The sequence below is a fragment of the Ranitomeya imitator genome, chromosome 10, assembly GCF_032444005.1.
Source record: "Ranitomeya imitator isolate aRanImi1 chromosome 10, aRanImi1.pri, whole genome shotgun sequence".
Lineage (NCBI taxonomy): Eukaryota > Metazoa > Chordata > Amphibia > Anura > Dendrobatidae > Ranitomeya > Ranitomeya imitator.
The window spans coordinates 136,229,898-136,252,741 of NC_091291.1; the positions used below are offsets into that span (position 1 = coordinate 136,229,898).

The 22,844-nt window shown below is 41.3% G+C and overlaps 2 protein-coding genes across 3 annotated transcripts in view; both read left to right on the top strand.

Annotated features, from left to right (window-relative positions):
• Positions 1 to 6,460: 6,460 nt before the first annotated feature.
• LOC138651086 (nicotinamide N-methyltransferase-like) overlaps positions 6,461 to 22,844 on the top strand; it is a 48,018-nt gene continuing 31,634 nt past the window's right edge. The window contains exons 1-3 of one of the 2 annotated variants that reach the window (XM_069741069.1): positions 6,477 to 6,677; positions 11,434 to 11,641; positions 13,317 to 13,995. In XM_069741069.1, the coding sequence (XP_069597170.1) occupies positions 6,527 to 6,677; positions 11,434 to 11,641; positions 13,317 to 13,740 (783 nt within the window). In that variant the 5' untranslated portion in view covers positions 6,477 to 6,526 and the 3' untranslated portion in view covers positions 13,741 to 13,995. Of the gene's footprint in view, positions 6,678 to 11,433; positions 11,642 to 13,316; positions 13,996 to 22,844 lie in introns of those variants that run through there. The other variant, XM_069741070.1, reaches the window with a different exon arrangement.
• The window catches only part of LOC138651087 (nicotinamide N-methyltransferase-like), a 29,312-nt gene continuing 28,329 nt past the window's right edge, over positions 21,862 to 22,844 (top strand). Inside the window, exon 1 of the mRNA XM_069741071.1 lies at positions 21,862 to 22,057. Within this exon, the coding sequence (XP_069597172.1) occupies positions 21,907 to 22,057 (151 nt within the window). The 5' untranslated portion in view covers positions 21,862 to 21,906. The remainder of the gene's footprint in view (positions 22,058 to 22,844) is intronic.

The following is a 22,844-nucleotide window of genomic DNA, read 5'->3' on the forward strand; positions in this document are numbered from 1 at the left end:
ACCGCTTATTTTCAGCAAGATGAACAAGTCATGGATCTCTAATGACTTTGTCACCCCAGCCATAGGTGATGATGTAGTTTTCAGTGTGCTGCATTGATCTTGTGTTATTGCAGTCTGTGACACCTTTGTCATGGCTTCTGTGCCTGCTGTAGTTACTGCTGATGTTACAAACAATTTTTTTCAAATGTGGAGACTCTAATCTGGTGGTTTACCTGTAGTGGAAGGGGTGTCAGAGCCCCATTATGCTATTTCTACTCTGAGGAAATTGATGCCACTTTAGTGGTGTGTGGCAATAATTTTTTTAAATTGAAGTTGGGACTCCTTCATGTGTGTTGCCTGTAGCAGTAGGGCTTGGAGACCGGCAGGCCTGCACTTACTTTCAGTCAACTACCTGTGTTGCTATTCTTAAATATATATAACAATAGTAGTCTACTAAACTGATGTTTGTGGCACCTGACTATGGCTGAGCATAAAAGTAGTTTGAGCTGTTGCAAGAGGTATCAGGGTTCCAAGCACAGCTGGTGTACACTGGTCCCTCACCCACCTCATCTTAATTTAAACTTAAATTCAAAACTTTAATTGATACCTCATGCATGGTCCATGGCTGACTGCTGCTGTGGCATTAACAAATTTCTACTGTGGGTAATTGATCAGTGTTACTATTCTTACATTTCTAACAGGCTGATATTTGTATAATCTGAGTGTGGCTGAGCAAAACCCAGGGCTGCCACCACAGCGGGCCTACACTGGTCCGTCACCCACCTGTTAATTTGAACCTAAATTCAAAGCTGTAAACACTGCCCCAGAACCTGGCTCATAAATGGCCCATGCCTGACTGTTGCTATGGTATTATACAATTTCTACTGTGGGTTAGTTGATGGCACTTTTCCTGGAGGCTGCCCCTAATTTTTCAAAATGTTTGGACTCAAAGGTTGGTCTCCTTCATGTGTGTTTTCCAACATTAGCAGGGCTCTTAGAGCACCAGGCCTACACGTGACACTTATCCAGCTGTTACTGATCAATGTTTAAGCTAGAAATGCTGTCCCAGGCCCTATTCTATGCATCCATGCTGCAAAATTATACTATTTGTACTCTGGGTCAATTGAAGCCACTTTTCTTGGTATCTGCCCCTAATTTGAGCTGTTGTGGCTGCTTATATGCCCCCTGAAGGTGTTGGGACTTTTGCCAAAAGGTTCACTCATCTTTATTCCTTAGCACCTGTGCTATAAATATATAATTTATTTATTTTTAAATAATGTTTGGTATGTTCTATTTTTGACAACCAGCATGGCAAAACTAACAGCGGCAGGCTGCAACCCTCAGCTGTCAGCTTTATCATGGCTTTTTATCAAGAATAGAAGGATCCTCATGCTGTTTTTTTAAATTATTTAAATAATTTTAAAAAATGGCATGACCTCACACCATTTTTGACAAGCAGCCAAGCTGAAGATGAAAGCTGAGGGCTGGTATTCTCAGGCTGGTAAGGGGTCATGGATATTGCCTCCCCCTGCCTAAAAATAGCATCCCGCAGCTATCCCAGAAAACGTGCATCCATTAGGTGCCCCACTTCTGGCACTTTGCCAGGCTCTTCCCACTTGCCCTTAGGCCGTGGCAATATCCATGGCCTCTTACCAGCCTGAGAATACTAGCCCCCAGCTGTCAGCTTTAGCTTGGCTGATTACCAAAAAATGTGGGGAACCCACACTTTTTTTTAAATTATTTACTTAAATAATTTTAAAAAACAGCGTGGAACCCCTCTATTCTTCGTAACCCACCCGTAGCTGTCAGTTTTGCCTGGCTGGTTTTCAAAAATGCAGGGGAACCCAAATCAATTATTTTTAAATTATTCATTTACAGATCAATTGATGGGTCAATTGATGCCACTTTTGCTGGTGTCTGCCATTAATTTTTGCTCTTTTTGCAGCTTTTGGGACCCTCTAAATGTGTTGTCTGTTTTTAGTTTTTCTTCCCATTGAATTGGATGGTGTTCAGCTACTTTCAGTGAATATGGTCGTTGAATATCAAGAAGTTCAGTGAACATAGCCTAACCGAATCTTTAAAGGTTTGCTCAGCTCTAGCGCTAACTACTTTGCTCCAATGCTATCCTATTCATCCTATGATCTATTGACTGTGGAACAACCACTTTCATCGTTTCTCCATTTCTTTCAGTGATCTGTTACAGGACAAACAAGGAAAAGTGCGATCAGCTCTTTAACAATGTTGTGAAATGTGACCTCAAGAAAGAAGATATGATGGATCCGATCGTCTTACCACAAGCGGATTCTATCCACGGGACGTCCTCCCATTGGAGGTCGGGGGTCACATGTGCAGGTCCTGAAGCTGTTCCTGTTGGACCACTAGGAAGGTCCTTGAGTGCTGAAACTATAAAAGGTTTGCATGGCCGCACGGCCATGCGCTAGTATCAAACCTATCTTATGAGCTCAGCGCCAGTGTGGTCATGGTTGTATGTGGTCAGGGTATGGCTGAAATAAGCCCCTAGAATACCGGCACCTCCGGTGAGGAGTATTGTGTATGTGGATTCAGGGCTGACGCATAGACATTAGAATTCCGGCTCCACCAGGGAGGAGTTGCTTGTGTGCTATTCTGACTGCATGACCACTGTTGGCTCTATTACGTAGCTGTGATCTCCTGTGAGGTTAACAGGGCACAGCGTTCTCTTTTTGTAGTGAATCTGTGAAGTAACAGAGTTTGCTTATACCACCATATAGTACTGCCTGTTACTAGCAGCAGGTTTCTCTCCTGCACGGTGGACACCAGGTTGCGAATGCACCTACTATCTCATATATATATTTATTCGGTGCGTTTCGCCAACCCTAACACAGGCGTCCAGTATCTGTTGTTTCCGATGCTTTGGGGTCATCTGAAGGCAATTGTCTGTGCTGTGAAGATACGAGATGTGCAGCATCTGAAAAGAGGGTTGCATTGACAATCCAACACAATGGGCAGCAGTTTCAACACATCTTATAAGTGGTCATAAACTTCTAGACAACTCATGAAAGAATAAAATTACATTAAAACCAAGCACACCATTGTTTTTCTTGTGAAATTCTCAATAAGTTTGATGTGTTACATGCTCTTCCCATTGGAAAAAATAAAGTTGGATCCAAAATGGCCGACTTCAAAATGGCCACCATGGTCACCACCCATCTTGAAAAGTTTTCCCCCTCGCATATACTAATGTGCCACAAACAGGAAGTTGATTTCACCAACCATTCCCATTTTATTTAGGTGTATCCATATAAATGGCCCACCCTGTATGTTTTAAATGTTCACTTTGGCAGTGTGTAAAGTTTTTCTTTTGGAGTTTCTTTATTTTCTGCTTTATGGCTGCAAAAAATATAGCGGATTAATATATTGGTGCTAATCAACTATAACAGATGGTATAATCTGGTGATTTATAGCAATCCACTTTCAGTGGATCTTAAAATTTGAATCAAATTTAAAAAGAAACATTACTTCACATAATTATCTATTGGTAATAACTGAGGGGAATGAGGGAAAATACATAGAAGCAGGAGTGTATACTCTACCAACATTTGAGATAAGTTATATCATTGAAGAAGAACTATATACATTTCAGATAAGTGATATCATTACAATATGGTAGTGCTCATGAAAACCTTTTTCATATACATGTATCTAAAATAGAAACTATATTGTTGATTTTCTGTGACAGAAATGCATATGATTACCTTTGCTATCAGTTGGTTTCATGGACTATTAACTATTGGTCATCGCTCATAAACCTATAGGTTGGGATATATATATCTATCCCTTCACAAACATACCCATCCCCCACCCATCTCTTCTACTTCTATGAGGGCGAATTAGTGAAAATTAGGGAAAGCTGCCATGGAGCAGGGGCACCATATTGTGCCCCCTGGGTACCAACCTCCGCTGGTAGGGAGGAAAGAATTTGATAGATGTTTGTAGGGAAACTATCCCCTTAAATCTACATGTTCTGGATGACAAGAAGTGATGACATTAAATATTAAATATAATTTTTGCTGACATGACTGTCCCACCAATCTTTCTGTGTTCCTCTTAGCAGAGATTGGTCTGACAAGGGTGGACAACCTTGTGACCTAAAACTGTCCAATATCTTACTCTTCCCTATATGGAAAATGTATTTAGTTCCTGAGTGCACACAAACGGTCTTGAAAATTAGATTTTAACTGATATCAATAAAAGTTTACAGTTTTAAAAGAGTATTTTTGTTTGTAAGTTTCGTATAATATACCCCTAATTAAGTAATTTCGTAAGTAATAAGAAACAACTAGAGAAGAAGACATTTTTTCAAGTGGAAATGAATTCTTCTCAAATTCTGCAAAAAAAAACGCATTCTGGCGAATTCAGATTTTTTTGTAATCTGCTGCATACGAATTCAGCAAAATGGCGTCTAGCTGCGACCATTATCCTGCTGAAAAGTAGATGGTCGGAAAAGTTAAAAAAAAAAAAGAAAAGAGGAACATCAAGATCTCTGGAGATGAACTTGTGACTTTGAGATTGTTGATATTGTTTAACAATTTGGGTTCTCAAGTCCTCAGACAATTACATTTTTTTTCCTCCTCTTTCTGTTCTCCATGCTAAGTGTGGCACACACAGATACACAATGCAAAAACTGTGTTGGGGGTCGAGCTCCTTCCTCTACGCAGGGGGAATCTCGGGCCGTCTCTGCTGCGGTCTCCCATTCTTCTCCTGCCACAGTGGAGCCTGCTCAGCGGAGACGTCAGTCCCAGCGTCTCGCTCAGTCTGACTCTGTGCAAAGGGTTACTGCTGCCTTTCTAGCTTCTGCCATTGTAGCCAGTACTGGGCAGCGGCAAGCAGACATTTTGGGACTAAGTCCTACTTTTCCTCTTTTGAGCATGCCCAGGGTAAGATCTCTCATTGGAGATCAAGGGTCACATGCTCAAGTACTGCAGCTAATCCCATTGGTCCTCTAGGAAGGTCCTGAAGGTGCTCAACTTCTGTGACAGTCTCCCATTGGTCCTTCTGGGAAGGTCCTGCACTTGCTGCAGCTATAAAAGGTTTGCATGACCGCACTGCCATGCGCTAGTATCAATCCAAGTTATGTGCTTTGCGCCAGTATGGTTATGTGTGATTGTATTCAGGGACCCAGCTGAAATAAGCCCCTAGAATACCGGCACCTCCGGTGAGGAGATTGTGTGCTTGCATGATCACTGACTGCTATCAGTTCGGCAGTTAGCTTGTGCTCCTGTGAGTCTAACAGGGCGGAGTGCTTTCCTTTCACGGCTACTCTGTGAAGTAACAGAGCTAGCCTATATCGCCAAATAGTGCAACCATTCACTAGCAGCTGGTTCCTCCTGCACGGTGGACCCCGGGCTGCGAACGCACCAATAATAATAAACATCTATATTTACTCGGTGCGTTCCACTAGCCCTAACACTGAGTCAAGTTCTCCCCTTTTTATCTGGTTTTAGGTGTGATTTTCATATTGCCCACACCTGTTACTTGCCACAGGTGAGTTTGAGCATAAACGACTACATTGCCCTTTGAAAAGTAAGATTTTAATCAATATCTCACTAAATAAAATAACATTTTCCAACATTTTGATGAGACTGAATTTCCTAGAACTTTCTTAGCTCTTAGCATGACACAATCTTCCATTTTACTCAAATTAGTTGATGTAAAAATAAGTACAGCCACATCAAAATCTACTGCATCTAGTATTTATATGACCTCCATTATTTTTAAGGAAAGCATCAAGTCTTCAAGGCCAGGAATGAGCAAGTTGCCAACATATTGCAGCATCGCTCTTATTCAATTCTTCGACAACGAGCTCTTTTAGAGCCCGGATGCTGAACGGAGAGTGATGACAACTTGTCTCTTCAGAATTTCCCTTAGGTGTTTGGTGGGGGTCAGATCAGGACACACTTGACCACTGAATCACTGTCACCTGCTTTCCTTCTGAAATACAACAGATGTGAGTTTTGAATCAATGCCATGTTGGAAAAGAACTCATTTACTAAGGGCACCGAGCAATGGCGACATCTTCTCTTTCAATATAGAGAGTCGTCCATCTATGAATTTACAATGCCATCAATGAACTGTAGCTCCCCAACTCCAGCAGACCCACTTAAGGACACTGCCTCCATATTTCACTGTAGGCCCCATAAGTAAGTAGTGAACATGCTTTATCAGATAATAAACAGGATACTCTAGTCAGCTATTGTGGTGAGGCATCCGGTCTCATGTTTCACCAAGCTTTGTCACAGGATAAGTGCAATCATAGATGGACAAAATATGAGATTTTCAATGGTGAAAAGCAAACTTAAAAATTGTGTATTCCTTAAATTAGGGTCATTAATGGGTAAAACATTTTTTTGCTTATGTTATATTTTATATTTGACTGTATAAATGAAGAGAAGAACTTGTGATATGATAAGTAAACATATTCCTTGCTAAATAGATTTCTGATAATGGTATAAAGGCCTTGAGCAGCAGTATAGAAGGAGTCACCCTGCCTGTGATAGTAGATTAGACGATGGATTCCAGCACCCATAAGCGCTACCATGAAGATAACTTTGATTCCAGACAACATTTGGAGAGTTATTTGTCAGATAAAGCTGATATGATCAATACAGAGGATGTATTGAAATTTCCCATTGAAAATCTTCTGAAACGTTTTACAGAGGGTAAGTATCCTAATTGTTCTGTTTAGATGGTTTTAACTAAATACAAATAAGGCAAATTTGGTTTTTAGTGGTTGGGGGATCAAAGGTGGAAAGCACAGTGCCCGACTCATTTCAACCAAGGGTAGTAGAGCAAAGCTGTGTTTGATTATTCCGTATGATGAATACCATACAATTTCAGGGGTTAGTGTAACTGTTTTCCTCTGTAATTTTCAAAACACTGGAAATAAGTTGAGGATAATAAATGGTTTAACAAACATTTCAGTTGTTGGTGCAATTACTTTTAAATCTGCTGTAATAATACGTTCACATTTACAAATGCAGATTTTGCTGCAGATCAATACTAATTCCGCATTCAATTTGGATTTTGATAGTAATTGGCCGTGTGTTGCACAAGATAAAATCCAATGTTAAAGTCTCCAAACTTCAGGTCAATTTCTGAAGATTTTTTTGCATTGTGCAAATGAGTTTCCTTAAGAGCTCAGATTATAACTTATTGATATGAATGTTATCTTTAAAGAAGCACACCAGCATCATACTGTGGCAGCCCCTAAACACATCCTTATTCAGATCCATTTACCATTTCTTTCTACCCTTATAGGAAAAAATATCAGGGGGGTATGGTGGCTGCAAAGGAAATTCAACAGACCACCTGGGATAGCAAGAAGTAGACCAAAATCTGGGACTGTTACTATGCATCAGGGGTATTTTGGAGCTATTGATTTATTCTTTGCGAATTTGTTCATAAAGTAGCATGTAAAAACGTTGGCACCCCTGGCCAAAATTACTGTTATTGTGAACAGCTAAGCAAGTTGAAGATGAAATGATCTCTAAATCTGGAAAAAAAAAAAAAAAAGGAGAAATTTTTGAAAATTTCATAAAAAAGAAAAACTGAAATATCACATGGTCATAAATATTCAACCCTTTTACTCAGACACTCATATTTAAGTAACGTGCTGTCCATTTCCTTGTGATACTCCTTGAGATGGTTCTGCTCCTTCATTGGAGTCCAGCTATGTTTAAATAAACTGATAGGACTTGATTTGGAAAGGCGCACACCTGTCTATATAAAACCTCACAGCTCACAGTGCATGTCAGACCAAATGAGAATCATGAGGTCAAAGGAACTGGCCAATTAGCTCAGAGACAATTGTGGCAAGGCACAGAACTGGCCAAGGTTACAACAGAATTTCTGCAGCACTCAAGGTTCCTAAGAGCACAGTGACCTCCATAATCCTTAAATGGAAGAATTTTGGGACCATCAGAAGTCTTCCTAGACCTGGCCGTCCAGCCAAACTGGACCATAAAGGAATGTGACCTGGGGAGGTAAATGACATCAGGGAGGAGGCCAAGGGACTTCAGGACACTAGGTATAACATCACCCTGTTCAACCCAAATACTGTCCCCCCAGAATATTATTTACCAAGCCACCAAGTGACCATCCCCCTAGCTTTGTGGTCAGCACTCTGGGGTTGGATGCAATAGGTACAAGCTTGGTTCTCATTGGGGCATGTGGAGCTTCCCAGGTCCAACCATGGATTAGAGGGAGGATATGGAGGACCCCCACTGGAAAAACAGACCCCTGTCCCAGCTAACTAAACACAAAGTCTTCGTCACAGGTCTTCCCCCATCATGGAATTGGCAGGATCTGAAAGATCATATGAGACAAGCTGGAGATGTCTACTATGTTGATGTACACCAGGTTGGAATGGGTACTGTGGAGTTATTCACAAGGACAACATGCAATATGCCTTGAGGAAACTGAATGATACAAAGTTTTGTTCTTATAAGAATGAAAGCTCTTACATTTGTGTCCTTGCTGAAAAAAGTGGGGGATGAGTGTGAGGCGAGGGCCACTTACTAAAGACTAATGGACAAATGGACGTAGAGTCGAGTCCACAGCTCTAAGAGATAGAAACTTTTTTCAGCAAGGAGCATTGGTTACCTCAGTATTATTGTAATTTAATAGATATTTGCTTGCTGTGTTTTATTCGTGATTTGCTCGCTCGTCATTTCATCCACAGAAATCAATTTGTCCATTCAGTGACAGCAAGCAGAGGAAGACGTGCAGGTTAGATCCTATGTATACCTAAGGCTAGACTATCAATCTCATCTGTATCGCAAGGTCTCATGCCAGTGTACTCCCAGTCCTAGGTCCATTGTATGGATGGGGATTGTAGACCCAGGGGAGCCATAACAACAGGGGATCTCACACGCAGTCCCAGGTGATAATAATATTAATCTTTATTTTATATAGCGCTAACATATTCGGCAACGCTTTATAGTTTGCACACATTATCATCGCTGTCCCCGATGGGGCTCACAATCTAGAATCCAGTGGCGTAGGAAGAGGGGTGCGGGGGGCGGGCCACCCTGGGCGGCACAATGCGGGGGGGTGAGTCACCGGGCCGCGGCTGGCGCTGCAGCTGTATAACGCTATTGACGTGCAGGCCCGCGCCCGCACATCAATAGTTACCAGCCACCAGCCAATCTGAGGCAGCTGACGTCAGTCCCAGCATGCATATCGCTAGCGGGAGTCCCGCCTGCACCCCACAAGCGAAGAAGTGGGGCCATTCCTCTCTTCCCCCTCCCAGAGCAAAAAGGATACAACCTCTGGATAAGGTGATAAGCGTGCCGGTAATTCTGGATGAGGAAGCAGAGAGACACGGTAGCCACCGGACTATGACACCAGGAGCGGTACAGGCAGCAGAACAAATCACAGCTCTCCTGGAAGGAAGCAAGAGTCAGTGCACTGGAGAGAGCAGGCACATACCAGGCGGGGGGGCACATACCAGGCGGGGGGCAAACGCTGGGGCTAGGGAGGGCTGGCACTTACTGGGGTCTGCAGATCTTTGAGCTGACTCCTCAACTGGAAGAGTTCCGAAGAGGTCAGTAAGATACTGTTCAGGTTTTGGACCATTGTGGAGGCAAATTTCAGATCCTCCTCCTGCAGCAGGATGTCCGCCGTGGAGTGGAAGATGTTCTCAGCATACAGGAGAAGACACAGCTGTCTGAGGGAAGAAGGGTTAGGAGGAGGACGTTATACTCCTGACAGACCCCCAAAGAAATTCCCCAAGTTCATCCAAAGCAACCAGTGAGGGGAAGCTGTGTGGGGGACCGATACACTGACTCATAGCTAAACTACAGGGCAGCGGTGTGTGGGGGCAGAGACCCCGACTGATCACCAAAATATAGGGCAGCGACCCCGACTGATCACCAGTTTCTGAGCGTGTTGTCCTGACTATTTTTGGTAACCTTTGTGTGTATTGAGCCGGGGGGGCGCCAAACTCGGGAACAGCCCCGGGCGGCAAAAGCTCTAGCTACGCCTCTGCTAGGATCCCTATCAGTATGTTTTTTGAAATGTGGGAGGAAACCGGAGAACCCGGAGGAAACCCACGCAAACACAGGGAGAAGCTACAAACTCCTTGCAAATGTTGTCCTTGGTGGGATTTGAACCCAGGACCCCAGTGCTGCAATGCTATCCACTGAGCCACCATGCTGCCCATGTGATGATGCCCAGGTGATGGAATATGCTTCATTCTGTGAGCTAACGGAAAATGTTTATGAGGGAGGGAGAAAAAGACACATAGGTTGAATCAGGCAGTTGTTGAATCAGGCAGTTGTTGGAGTGACTTTGAACGGAGAGGATACAAGCTGAGATGGATCATCTATGGAGTTTTGGAGATCGGTTGCTGGCTGGGCTGGATCCTCCTGCTACGGTTGAGGGATCTGTTGTCTGGATTTAACAAATTATCTTAAGGATTGTTGATCCTGGATACATGGACGTCGATTGTGATATTTGTCGTTTAGAGGAGCTTGGATTGCGACTACAGACTATAATGGCAGGAGATATGAAATCTGTGGGATAGCAAAAGTTCAGAGACAGTGAGCATCACCTGATACCTGAGCAGTGGGACTATCGGCCCCAGGGAAAGGATCTTGTGTATTGAGGAAATTGTATTTTGGCCATCTACCTGGATTTGTTATGCAACCATGGGTGTATGGAATTAAAAATATTTGCATTGCTTTCCTGTCTAGGTTATTTTTATAAACCACAACCTCAGATCCTCGCAGGATGAATTACAAGAACAACTTATATTACATTTACTGCTTGCGTCCAGATATGTGTCGTCATTTGTTTGCCCATCTGCAGTCACCCATACTTAATTAATTCTGAGAGATTATTGGTTTATTTGTCTATGTATGCATGTTTCCATTTTCTTTCTGACATTCTAGGATTAAGGGTGCCCCTTTTGCTGCAGAATCTCATCAAGTTTCTTTTTAAGCTTCTTTTAAAAACAAGATGAAATAAACTCATATATTTTACCGAGTTGGGTGTGCTGGATTTAATCCTCCTTTTCCTCTATAGTGGGTACTTTAGTCTTCCTCTAAGATGATTTCATGTACAGTAGATATTTTGGAGCAAATTTGAAGCCAATGTGGAAAAAGGAAGAAAAACAGGTCAAAGACCAAAAAAAAAAGAAAAGGAAAAGGATATAGATGAGCAGATCAGGCAAATTTCACTGTTCGTGTGGGTTTTCTCAAATAATTTGTACCTTATTATAATCTAGGGTGTCTCCAACCTGAAGAATTTGTTGCAAAAAGGTCAATGAATATCACAAGACATAAAAATGAAAAAATAAAATTTAATGCACCTATGGTTTACAGTAAAATTAATATATTTAGATATTCGTAACTGACATTGTGACCGTTTCACCTCTATGTATAAATATTTCAATATTTGGGTTTTTTTCTGCAGGTCATGTTAAAGGCGATATCTTGATTGACCTTAGTGTTGGTTCCGTGGTTCATCATTTGTTTGCAGCCTGTTCCTTTTTCAAGCACATCATAGTGCTGAAGATGAGAGACCAATGCATCATAGAGCTGAAAAGATGGGTGGACGAACGTACAGGAGCATTTGATTGGAACCATGCCACAAAACTTCATGCTGACGTAGAAGGAAACTGGTTAAGCATTTGTCCATAAATTGGGGGAATTCCACTGTCATTGTTTCTACAGTACAAAAGATATCCTTAATTTCCCCAACTGCTGGTTAAATAGCAAATTCCATAGTTTGCAAAAAAAAGAAACTTTATTATAATAATAGTACACCAAGTAACACTATGGGAAATGATGAAAAGGACCACTTAAGGTGATGTGTGCACTCCAGTATATTTAGATTTATGTAAAAAATGTTCATTCTTACATGTATTGCACTGGCCCCAGATTTCCCTATAAAATTCGCTATGGTTTAATATGTAAAAAACTTTAGATGTGGTGTATCGGAAGCAAATGGCTTCCATCATCAGGGATCGTGGAGCTAGCCGTTTGCTTCCAAAACGAGTAGGAATTGATACATTCAGTTTTCCTTACAACCATCGTGAAGTCGCGTGACACTGGGTTATTCAAGTTGACCTAGGTACTCAATTCACCGGACTCTTCAACTTACACGGGTGTGGATTTCAGCAAGTAGGTACAGCTTCAAACCTTCCAGGCGCACCGTCGTCTGTAATGGAAAATTTCAGTATTCCAACTCCATTTTACGTGGACTGTGCAAAAGAGGACATCTTACCAACAGGTGCACGTAGCGGGACTACTAAGGTTGGCGTATTCTGGTCCATTTATTCAGTGTGCAATGTTATCATATTTGTATTAGATATTTAAAAATGTATCTATATTAGCAGATGCGGGAATAAGTCGACTTAAAGACAATTAAGGGTGGCAATTGGCATTGGCAAACATAACAATTAAGCCTGCATATAATTAGCAATACTTAGTCCTTCACCGAACGGGGTTTATTTGTATATTTCACCCTCAGTTCCATGTGTAGGAAACTTGTGCGAGACACATCTAAAGTTTTTTACTTATTGACCATAGTGAATTTTAAAGAGAAATATGGGGCAAGTGCAATACGTTTAAGGATAACATTTTTACATAAGTCTGAATATACGGGAGTGTATACATCACCTCAAGTGGTCCTTTTCATCACTTCCCATAGCGCTAGTCGGCATACTATTCTTAGTGCCGTCTTAGTGTAATATTGAGCATCTTTGGTCTACCTTATTTTATAATCACATCCTATTCAAAATTTATTTTTACATGTCAGTTAAAAATGTCACAGTTTTTGGAGCTGTAGAATAATGAGTACTGTTGGAAGGGAACAGTAAGGCTCAGTTTCCGTCACATTTTGGTTAGAGGAATAAAATGGCAGTATACAAAGATCAGCTCTGATGTATGTATCCAATGTATTCCTCTAATTAGCCACACAGTGGGAATTGATCATCATTGACCAAAGAGCAAAAAGCATTTCACGATATTCGTTTTTGCAGTGGCTCTCTGTATAGGAAAGCGCAATTTGCTGCATTTTTCTACTTTGTAAAAATTTTTGCCAGTGTATACTACATTAACAGAGAACGATAAGACACCATATATGGCCTCATATAGGTGAATGGAGCCCTACAGATTTATGCATTTAAAGGGAACAAAACAATTATATCCAAACAATATATAATAGTCTTCGGGGATTCAACTATTTCCGCAACTGGAAGTCAATGATCCATTGATAACCACTGAGCTCTAAAGCCTTCCGATATAGTATTGACTGGGGACCATAACTTTCATAATTTTTCTCATTTATTTCAGTGACCAGTTACAGGACAAAGAAGGAAAAGTGCGATCAGCCCTTCAACATATTGTGAAGTGTAACTTCGAGAAAGAAGATATCATAGATCCGATTGTCTTACCACCGGCAGATTGTATCATCAGTGCTTGGCTTCTGGAAATTATCAGCAAAGATAAAGATGATTACATCAGATATCTGAGGAAGTTCTTAAAGTTACTGAAACCTGGAGGACACATTATAATAATTAGTAGCTTAGAGATGACATATTACACAGTCGGGAATCATAAGTTCCATGGCTTGAATCTTGATGAGGATTTTGTCAGGAAAGCTCTAGTTGGAGAAGGTTTGATGATTGACAGCTGTAAGGTTAAAAAGAGAACAGATGTGAATGACTACATTGATTATAAGGCCCAGATATTCATTGCAGCTCACAAAGAGATATAGGCTTATGACACAAGATGAGTTGCCAAGTCAAATGTTATATTTAAAGCTTAAATCCTATTAATATCCTTAATCTGTGTTTAGTGCATGATTCAAGTGTATAAAAAAAATAATTGTTCTTTCTTTATTATAAAAAGCATTGTGCACAATGTATCCCTGGGTAAAATACTTAAGAGCATCCATTCACACTCATGTCTTCCACAAAGGAGTTGGATATTTAATATTATAAATGCACACAATAAAGTCATTAAAAGAAGACAGATGTCTGATTTTCCTACTTGTGTCCTTTAGTAAGACAACATTTTTCACACTTACTTCCTCTAAAAAAAAAAAATTTATGAGCAAACAGTAACAAAAATCAAATGAGATAAAATTGATTTTTGACAGATATCTGCTTTCAATCAGCATCTTGCGCCAATGAACTCTTAAATATTTCCTTATTACCCGGAACACCTACTGGATCATGAATTTGGAAATTAGAGACCCCCAAGGTATAAATTCTAACAGGGATGTGATGATCACCAATAATAACCATTCTTAACCAGCTTAATCTCGAGCCATGGAGACTTGCAGGATGAACACTCTATGGGAAGATGGATCTTGTACAAGCCTAGATAGGTCCACCAAGGTCTTCTCCATGGTTACCTTGAAAGTATTAAGCCATCAGGATGCTGGTCTTTCTCTTTGCCTTGTTCCTTCTATTCTTCCATCCATATTGTTCTTCTCCAGTGATCGCTCTCTTCGTATGATGTGTTCACAGGAGGCAAATCGTAGTTTGGTGATCCTTGCTTCCAGTGATATGTTTGGCTTGATTTTTTTTCCCAAAATTGATTAGTTTGTTCTTCTTGCAATCCATGGTATTGATAACATCCATCTCAAGCACCCCATTTTGTAGTTGTCAATTCTTCTTCTGTCTTGATTCTTTATCGTCCATTCTACATAGACTCAATAGCTTCTTTTATCTATTTTCTATGGTACTTAGAGATGAGCGAATCAAGCAAATTTAAAAATTTAGCTGTTTGCGTTGTGGAAATTCTATTCGTAGAAAATTATTTCTTTGCAAATTGAATATCCCTTATTATGGTCTAAGGGCTCTTAAGACCTTAGAGCAGAGGTGGGAACCTTTTTTTCTGAAAAGGGCCATTTTGATATTTAAACCATCCTTCGAGGCCGTACATATTGTTCACAAACTCCACCCACAAAATAAGTGTTGATGCTGGCACTGGTGTCAGGATGTAATCTTTCATTGCTTGTGCCTCGGCGTTCAGTAGTGAATGCTGTGTGCACATGCTCACAGAGAAAGAAGATATTAAAATACTGGTGACCATCAAAACACAGCTGCCAAGACAAGTACTGTGGCCCCCAGGAATTTGCCCGAGGACTGGAGAAAAGGTAAATTACAACCTTTGAGCTTGAGGTTCCCCACCCCTGCCCTACAGCATAATAAAAGTAATATGAGGAGGTAACCCAAAAAATGAGAATTACTTAATTAAAAATGTTTTATTCAAGATAGCATCTTGAAAACATTAATCCCATTCAAAATACAGTTCAGTTGACGATATGCACTTGTCCCAATGTTTTTTCCACTGTTCGAGACATATTTATAGTCTTCTAAACTAATGCTGTTAAGTGACTTCAGATTTGTTTTTCTTAACCTCTTCTACATTCTGAAAACACTTCCCTATAGGTTATTCTTTATTCTTGGGAATAAGAGGTCTCAGGGGGCTAGTGTTAGGGGTCGAGTTCCCACCTCTGCAGAGGGGGAATCTCGGGCCATCTCCACTGCGGTCTCCCATTCTTCTCCTGCCGCAGTGGAGCCTGCTCAGCAGAGACGTTCGTCCCAGCGTCTCGCTCAGTCTGACTCTGTACAAAGAGTTACTGCTGCTTTTCCTGCTTCTGCCATTGAAGCCAGTGCTGGGCAGCGGAAAGCAGATGCTTCTAGGACTAAGTCCTGCTTTTCTCGTTCTGAGCATGCCCAGAGTAACATCTCTCAGTGGAGATCGAGGGTCACATGTTCAGATACTGCAGCTAAATCCATTGGTCCTTCAGGAAGGTCCTGTAGGTGCTCAGGCTCTGTGGCAGCCTCTCATTGGTCCATCTAGGAAGGTAATGTACTTGCTGCAACTATTTAAAGCTCGCATGGCCACACGGCCATGCGCTAGTATCTTTCTAAGTTATGTGCTTTGTGCCAGTGTGGTCATGTAAGATTGTGTTCAGGGACCCAGCTGAAATAAGCCCCTAGAATGCTGGCACCTCCGGTGAGGAGATTGTGTTTGTGTTTATTCAGGGACCTGGCTGAAATAAGCCCCTAGAATGCTGGCACCTCCGGCGAAGAGTTTTGTGTGCATGTATGACCACTGACTGCTCTCAGTTGGGTAGTTAGCCTGTGCCTCTGTGAAGTCTAACAGGGTGCAGTGCTTTGCTTTCATGGCTACTCTGTCAAATAACAGAGCTAGTTCATACTGCCATATAGTGCCGCCGTTTGCTAGCAGCAGGTTCTGCTGCACAGTGGACCCCAGGCTGCAAATGCATCTATAACAATAAAACATCTATATTTACTCGGTGCGTTCCGCTAGCCTTAACAGCTAGTTTGGGCAAGTAAGGGGTGGGTAATATACCATTATCATGACATTTACCAAAAACTGGTTGACTTTCAATGCTGTGTTGGCAGGCATGCTGTCATGATTAAGCAGCAATCGCCACAATTCATGTTGTTCTTTACTCACTGCCTCACGCAATCACTTCAGCACTTGCAGTTAGTAACGTTGGTTGGCTTAGGTAACCTGAAGAATAAGTTCAACATGAACAACTTCTTTGATGTTGAAGAAAAAAAAATCATGGACTTCAAATTTGACTTTATTTGCCATGACTTTTTTTGGCCTGAGCGATGAATCTGTCTTCCACTGACCCTGAGCGATGAATCTGTCTTCCACTGGCTGGACTGTTGTTTAGTTTCAGGATCATAGGCGTAACACCAAGATCCACTGTGATGACTTTTGACAAAAAAATCAGGTTCACCCCCCCCCCCTTACTCTTATAACTTAGCCCCCAGTGACTTCTTCTTATTCCCAAGAATGAAAAAAATCCTAAAGGGGAGGTATTTTCAGAATGTAGAAAAGATAAAGAATAAATTGCTGGGGACAATTAACATCATTAGTTCAGAAGAATATAAATGGAATGGAAAACTATTGGGACAAGTGTGTGTCATCTAATGGAGAGTATTTTGATGGATTATTTTGAAGGAGAGTATTTTGCTTCTGTGCCATTATAAAAGGTTCTACTGTGGGTCAATTGATCAGTTAACTACATGTGTTACTTGCCTTACTTTTTTCTACCACTATTGCTGAATGAAACTGATGCTTGTGCCATCTGAGTGTGGCTGGAATTTTAAAAAAAACTTGGAGATGTTGCATGAGGTATCAGGTTTCCCAGCTAAGATGGCTTTCAACTGGATTGCAACTTCAATTCCAAGCTGTAAATGCTGGTTGGCTGCTGCTGTGACATTTGCAAATTTCTACTGTGGGTCAATTGATGTCACTTTTCATAATGTTTGCCCCTAATTTTAGCTCTTTGGGAAGATTTTTGTCACCCCTGAAGTTGTTGTCTATGCATTTGGTTTTGCCTCCCATTGAATCTAATGGGGTTCGGATACATTCAACTAACCATTCGGCGATCTGAACCTTGAAAGATTCACTCATCTTTACATCTTCACCTTTACGGTCATTGGTACATTTTCAGATCGTCTTAAAGTCTTCTAGGCCAGGAATGAGCACGTTGGCAGCATATTGCAGCATTGAACATATTCAAATCTTCGAGAATGAGCTCTTTTAGAGCCAGGATGCTGAATGGAGAGTGAGGACAATTTGCCTCTTCAGAATTCCCAATAAGTGTCTTGTCGGAGTCAGATCAGGAGACACTTGGCCTCTGAATCACTGTCACCTGTTCTCCATCTGAAATACAACAGACATGAGTTTTTGATTAAGGCCATATTAAAGAAGTACTCGCATACCAAGAGCACTGAGCAATGGCAGCATCTTCTCTTTCAATATAAAGCAGGCGTCCTTCTATGAATTTATAATACCATCAATGAACTGTAGCTCCCCAACTCCAGCAGACCGTCATAAGGAAACCACCACTATATTTCACTGTAGGCCCCATAAGTAAGTAGTGAGCATGCTTTATCAGATACAGTTGTGCTCAAAAGTTTACATACTCCGGCAGAATTTTTGCTTTCTTGGCCTTTTTTTAGAGAGTATGAATGATCACATCAAAACTTTTTCTCCACTCATGGTTAGTGGTTGGGTGAATCCATTTATTGTCAAACTACTGTGTTTTCTCTTTTTAAATCATAATGACAACCCAAAACATCCAGATGACCCTGATCAAAAGTTTACATACCCTGTGTTAGGGGTCGAGTTCCCGCTTCTGCACAGGGGGAATCTCTGGCCGCTTCTGCTGCGGTCTCCCATTCCTCTCCTGCCGCAGGTAAACCTGCTCAGCAGAGACGTCGGTCCTTGCGTCTGGCTCAGTCTCACTCTGTGCTTAGGCTTGCTGTTGCTTCTCCAGCTTTTGCCATTAAAGCCAGTGCTGGGCAGCAGCGAGCAGACGCTTTTGGGACTAAGTCCTCCTTTTTCCCTTCTGAGCATGCCCAGGGTGAGATCTCCCATTGGAGATCAAGGGTCACATGCTCAGATGCTGCAGTGGTTCCCATTGGTCCTCCTGGCAGGTCCTGAAAGGGCTAACTTCTGTGGCAGCTGCCCATTGGTCCTTTATTGGAAGGTCCTGAAAGTACTACAGCTATATAAGCTTCGCATGACCGCACGGCCATGCGCTAGTGTACAATTGTATACGTGTGTTTGTTGTGAGTGAAAGTCGTTCATTAAATACCCCTACCCTATTGTATGACTGTTCGCGTATGGAGTATGGCTGCTATCTAGAGCCCGTCTAATCACTCAACGTGTCACACACGTATCAGCGTCTATTGCTGTGACCGCCAGTGCGGCGCCACGTGCCAGTAGTGCGCTTCCTGACCCACATCTGGGTGTTTAGTGGTGTCTGCCAGCACGGCACAGTTCGCACTTCGGTGCTCTAATTATTATTGTTACCTAACACACCCAGTTGCGGTGTTGTGTCAACAAGTGGTCTAATCGGACTTCAATCCTGAGTCTTGGGGTTGTGTTCGCTGACTCCTTGCTTGCACTCTTTAGTGCGGTATTGCGGACCTGTGGCTTTACCGGGTTCGCTTCCACCGCCATATAACGCTGCCATTTACAAGCAGCAGGTTTTCACCTGCACGGTGGACCCCGGACTGCGAACGCATCTATTACATCTTTCTTGGTGCGTTCCGCCAGTCCTAACACCCTGGTTATTTTGACCTGATAACATGCACAGAAGTTGGCACAAATGAGTTTGCATGGCTACTAAAGGTAACATCCTCACCTGTGACCTGTTTGCTTGTAATCAGTGTGTGTGTGCATAAAAGCTGAGTGAGTTTCTGGGATCCAGACAGACTTTTGCATCTTTCATCCAGCCACTGATGTTTCTGGATTGTGAGTCATGGGAAAAGCAAAAGAATTGTCAATAAATCTATGGGAAAAGGTAATTGAACTGTATAAAACAGGAAAAGGATACAAAAAGATATCCAAGGAATTGATAATGCCAGTCCGCAGCATTCAAACTGGGATTAACAAATGGAAAACCAGGGGCTCTGAAAAAACAAAACCACAGTCAGTTAGACCAACAAAAATGTCGGCCACAACTGCCATGAAAATTGTTCGGGATGCAACGAAAAATCCACAAATAACACCAGCTGAAATGCACGACTCTCTGAAAACTAGCGGTGTGGCTGTTTCAAGATGCACAATAAGGAGGCACTTGAAGAAAAATGGGCTGCATGGTCGAGTCGCCAGAAGAAAGCCATTACTGCGCAAATGCCACAAAGTATTTCGGCTACAATATGGAAAACAGCACAGAGACAAGCCTCTAAATTTCTGGGACACAGTAATTTAGTGTGATGAGACCAAAATTGAAATTTTTGGCCACAACCATAAACGTTACATTTGGAGAGAGATCAACAAGGCCTATGATCAAAGGAACACGATTCCTACTGTAAAACACGGAGATGATTTGCTGATGTTTTGGGGATGTGTGAGCTACAAAGACATAGGAAACGTGGTCAAAGTTGAAGGAAAGATGAATACAGCACATTATCAGCAAATACTGGAGGCAAATTTGCCCGAACTGCGCATGGGACATACAGTCATGGCCAAAAGTATTGACATCCCTGCAATTTTGTCAGATAATACTCAGTTTCTTCCTGAAAATGATTGCAATCACAAATTCTTTGGTATTATCATCTTCATTTAATTTGTCTTAAATAAAAAAAACACAAAAGAGAATGAAGCAAAAAGCAAAACATTGATCATTTCACACAAAACTCCAAAAATGGGCCAGACAAAAGTATTTTAGGCTTTTTCAGGTAAGTTTTGGCAAACTCCAGCCTGGCTTTTTTATGTCTCGGGGTAAGAAGTGGGGTCTTCCTGGGTCTCCTACCATACAGTCCCTTTTCATTCAGATGCCGACGGATAGTACGGGCTGACACTGTTGTACCCTTGGACTGCAGTGCAGCTTGAACTTTTTTGGATGTTAGTCTAGGTTCTTTATCCAACATCCGCACAATCTTGCGTTGAAATCTCTTGTCAATTTTTCTTTTCCGTCCACATCTAGGGAAGTTAGCCACAGTGCCATGGGCTTTAAACTTCTGGATGACACTGCGCATGGTAGACACAGGAACATTCAGGTCTTTGGAGATGGACTTGTAGCCTTGAGATTGCTCATGCTTCCTCACAATTTGGTTTCTCAAGTCCTCAGACAGTTCTTTGGCCTTCTTTCTTTTCTCCATGCTCAATGTGGTACACACAAGGACACAGGACAGAGGTTGAGTCAACTTTAATCCATGTCAACTGGCTGCAAGTGTGATTTAGTTATTGCCAACACCTGTAGGTGCCACAGGTAAGTTACAGGTGCTGTTAATTACACAAATTAGAGAAGCATCACATGATTTTTCGAACTGTGCTAATACTTTTGTCCACACCGCTTTTTATGTTTGGTGTGGAATTATATCCAATTTGGCTTTAGGACAATTCTTTTTGTGTTTTTTCATTTAAGACAAATTAAATGAAGATAATAATACCAAAGAATTTGTGATTGCAATCATTTTCAGGAAGAAACTGAGTATTATCTGACTAAATTGCAGGGGTGTTAATACTTTTGGCCATGACTGTACTTGGACATTCCAACATGACAGTGATCCAAAACATAAGGCCAAGTCGACCTGTCATTGGCTACAGCAGAACAAAGTGAAGGTTCTGGAGAAGCCCTCTCAGTCTCCTGACCTCAATATAATTGAGCGACTCTGGGGAGATCTCAAGAGCGCAGTTAATGCTAGACATCCCATGAATTTATAAGACATGGAGGATTTTTGTCAAGTAGAGTGGGCATCTTTGCCATCTGAGAAAATAAAGAACCTCATCCACAACTACCACAAAATAGTTCAAGCTGTCATTGATGTTAGAGGAGGCAATACACAGTATTAAACATTGGGGTATGTGAACTTTTGATCAGGGTCATTTGGATGTTTTGGGTTTTCATTATGATTTAAAAAGAGAAAACACTGTAGTTTGACAACAAATGCCTTCACCCAACCACTAACCATGAGTGGAGGAAAAGTTTTAAGGTTATTATTCATATTCTTCGAAGAAAAAGCCAAGAAAGCAAAAATTATGCCTGAGTATGTAAACTTTTGAGAACAACTGTAATAAACAGCATACTCAAGTCAACTATTGTGGTGAGGCATCCCGTCTCATGTTTCATCAGGCTTTGTCACTGGATACGTGCAATCATGGACACAATATTAGTTTTTCGATGGTGAAAAGCAAACTTAAACATTTTGTGTACTCCTGAAAGTAGGGTTATTAATGGGTTAAACATTATTTGTTTTCCTTACATTATATTTTAATTAAATGACTGCATAAATGAAGAGAAGAACTTGTGATATGATAAGCAAATATATTCCTTGCTAGCATGCTTTGTAAATACATTTCTGGTGATGATATAAAGTCCTTGAGCAGCGGAGTAGAAAAAGTTACCCTGCCTGTGATAGATTAGACGATGGATTCCAGCACCCATAAGCGCTACCATGAAGATGGCTTTGATTCCAGACAACATTTGGAGAGTTATTTGTCAGATAACCCTGATATGATCTCTGTAGAGGATTCCTTGATATTTCCCATTGAAAATCTTCTGAAAAGTTTTACAGAGGGTAAGTATCCTAATTGTTCTGTTTAGATGGTTTTAACTAAATACAAATAAGGCAAATTTGATTTTTAATGGTTCGTGGGATCTAAGGTGGAAAGTACTGTGCCCGACTCATCTCAAGCGAGGGAAGAAGAGCAACGCCGTGTTTGATTATTCCATATGATGAATACTATCAGATTTCAGGAGTTAGTAGTGTAACTGTTTTCCTCTGTAATTTTCATAACCCTGGAAAATATGTTGAGGATAATAAACAGTTAAACAAAGATTTCATTTGTTGGTGCAATTACTTTTAAATCTGCTGTAAGGATACTCTCACATTTACAAATGCAGATTTTTCTGCAGATCAATAGAAAATCCACATTCAATGTGGATTTTGATACTAATTTACCATGCATTGCAAAAGGTAAAATACAATGTACAATGTTAAAGTCTCCAAACTTCAGGTCAATTTCTGAAGATTTTTTTGCATTGTGCTCATTTATAACTTATTGGTATGAATGAGCGCAACAGCATCATACCTCCCAACTTTCACAGAAGAGAAAGAGGGACAAAATATGTACACTGTGGCAAATTTTTGGCGCACCCCTAACTAAACCCTTATACAGACCCATATACCATTTCTTTCTACCGTTATAGGAAAATATAACAGGGGGTATGGTGGCAGCAAAAGACATTCAACAGACCACCTGGGAGAGCAAGAAGTAGACCAAAATTTGGGACTGTTACTCTGCATCTCGGGCATTTGGGAGCTAAGTCTGGGAAAGTCTTGGCACCCCTGGTTAAAATTACTG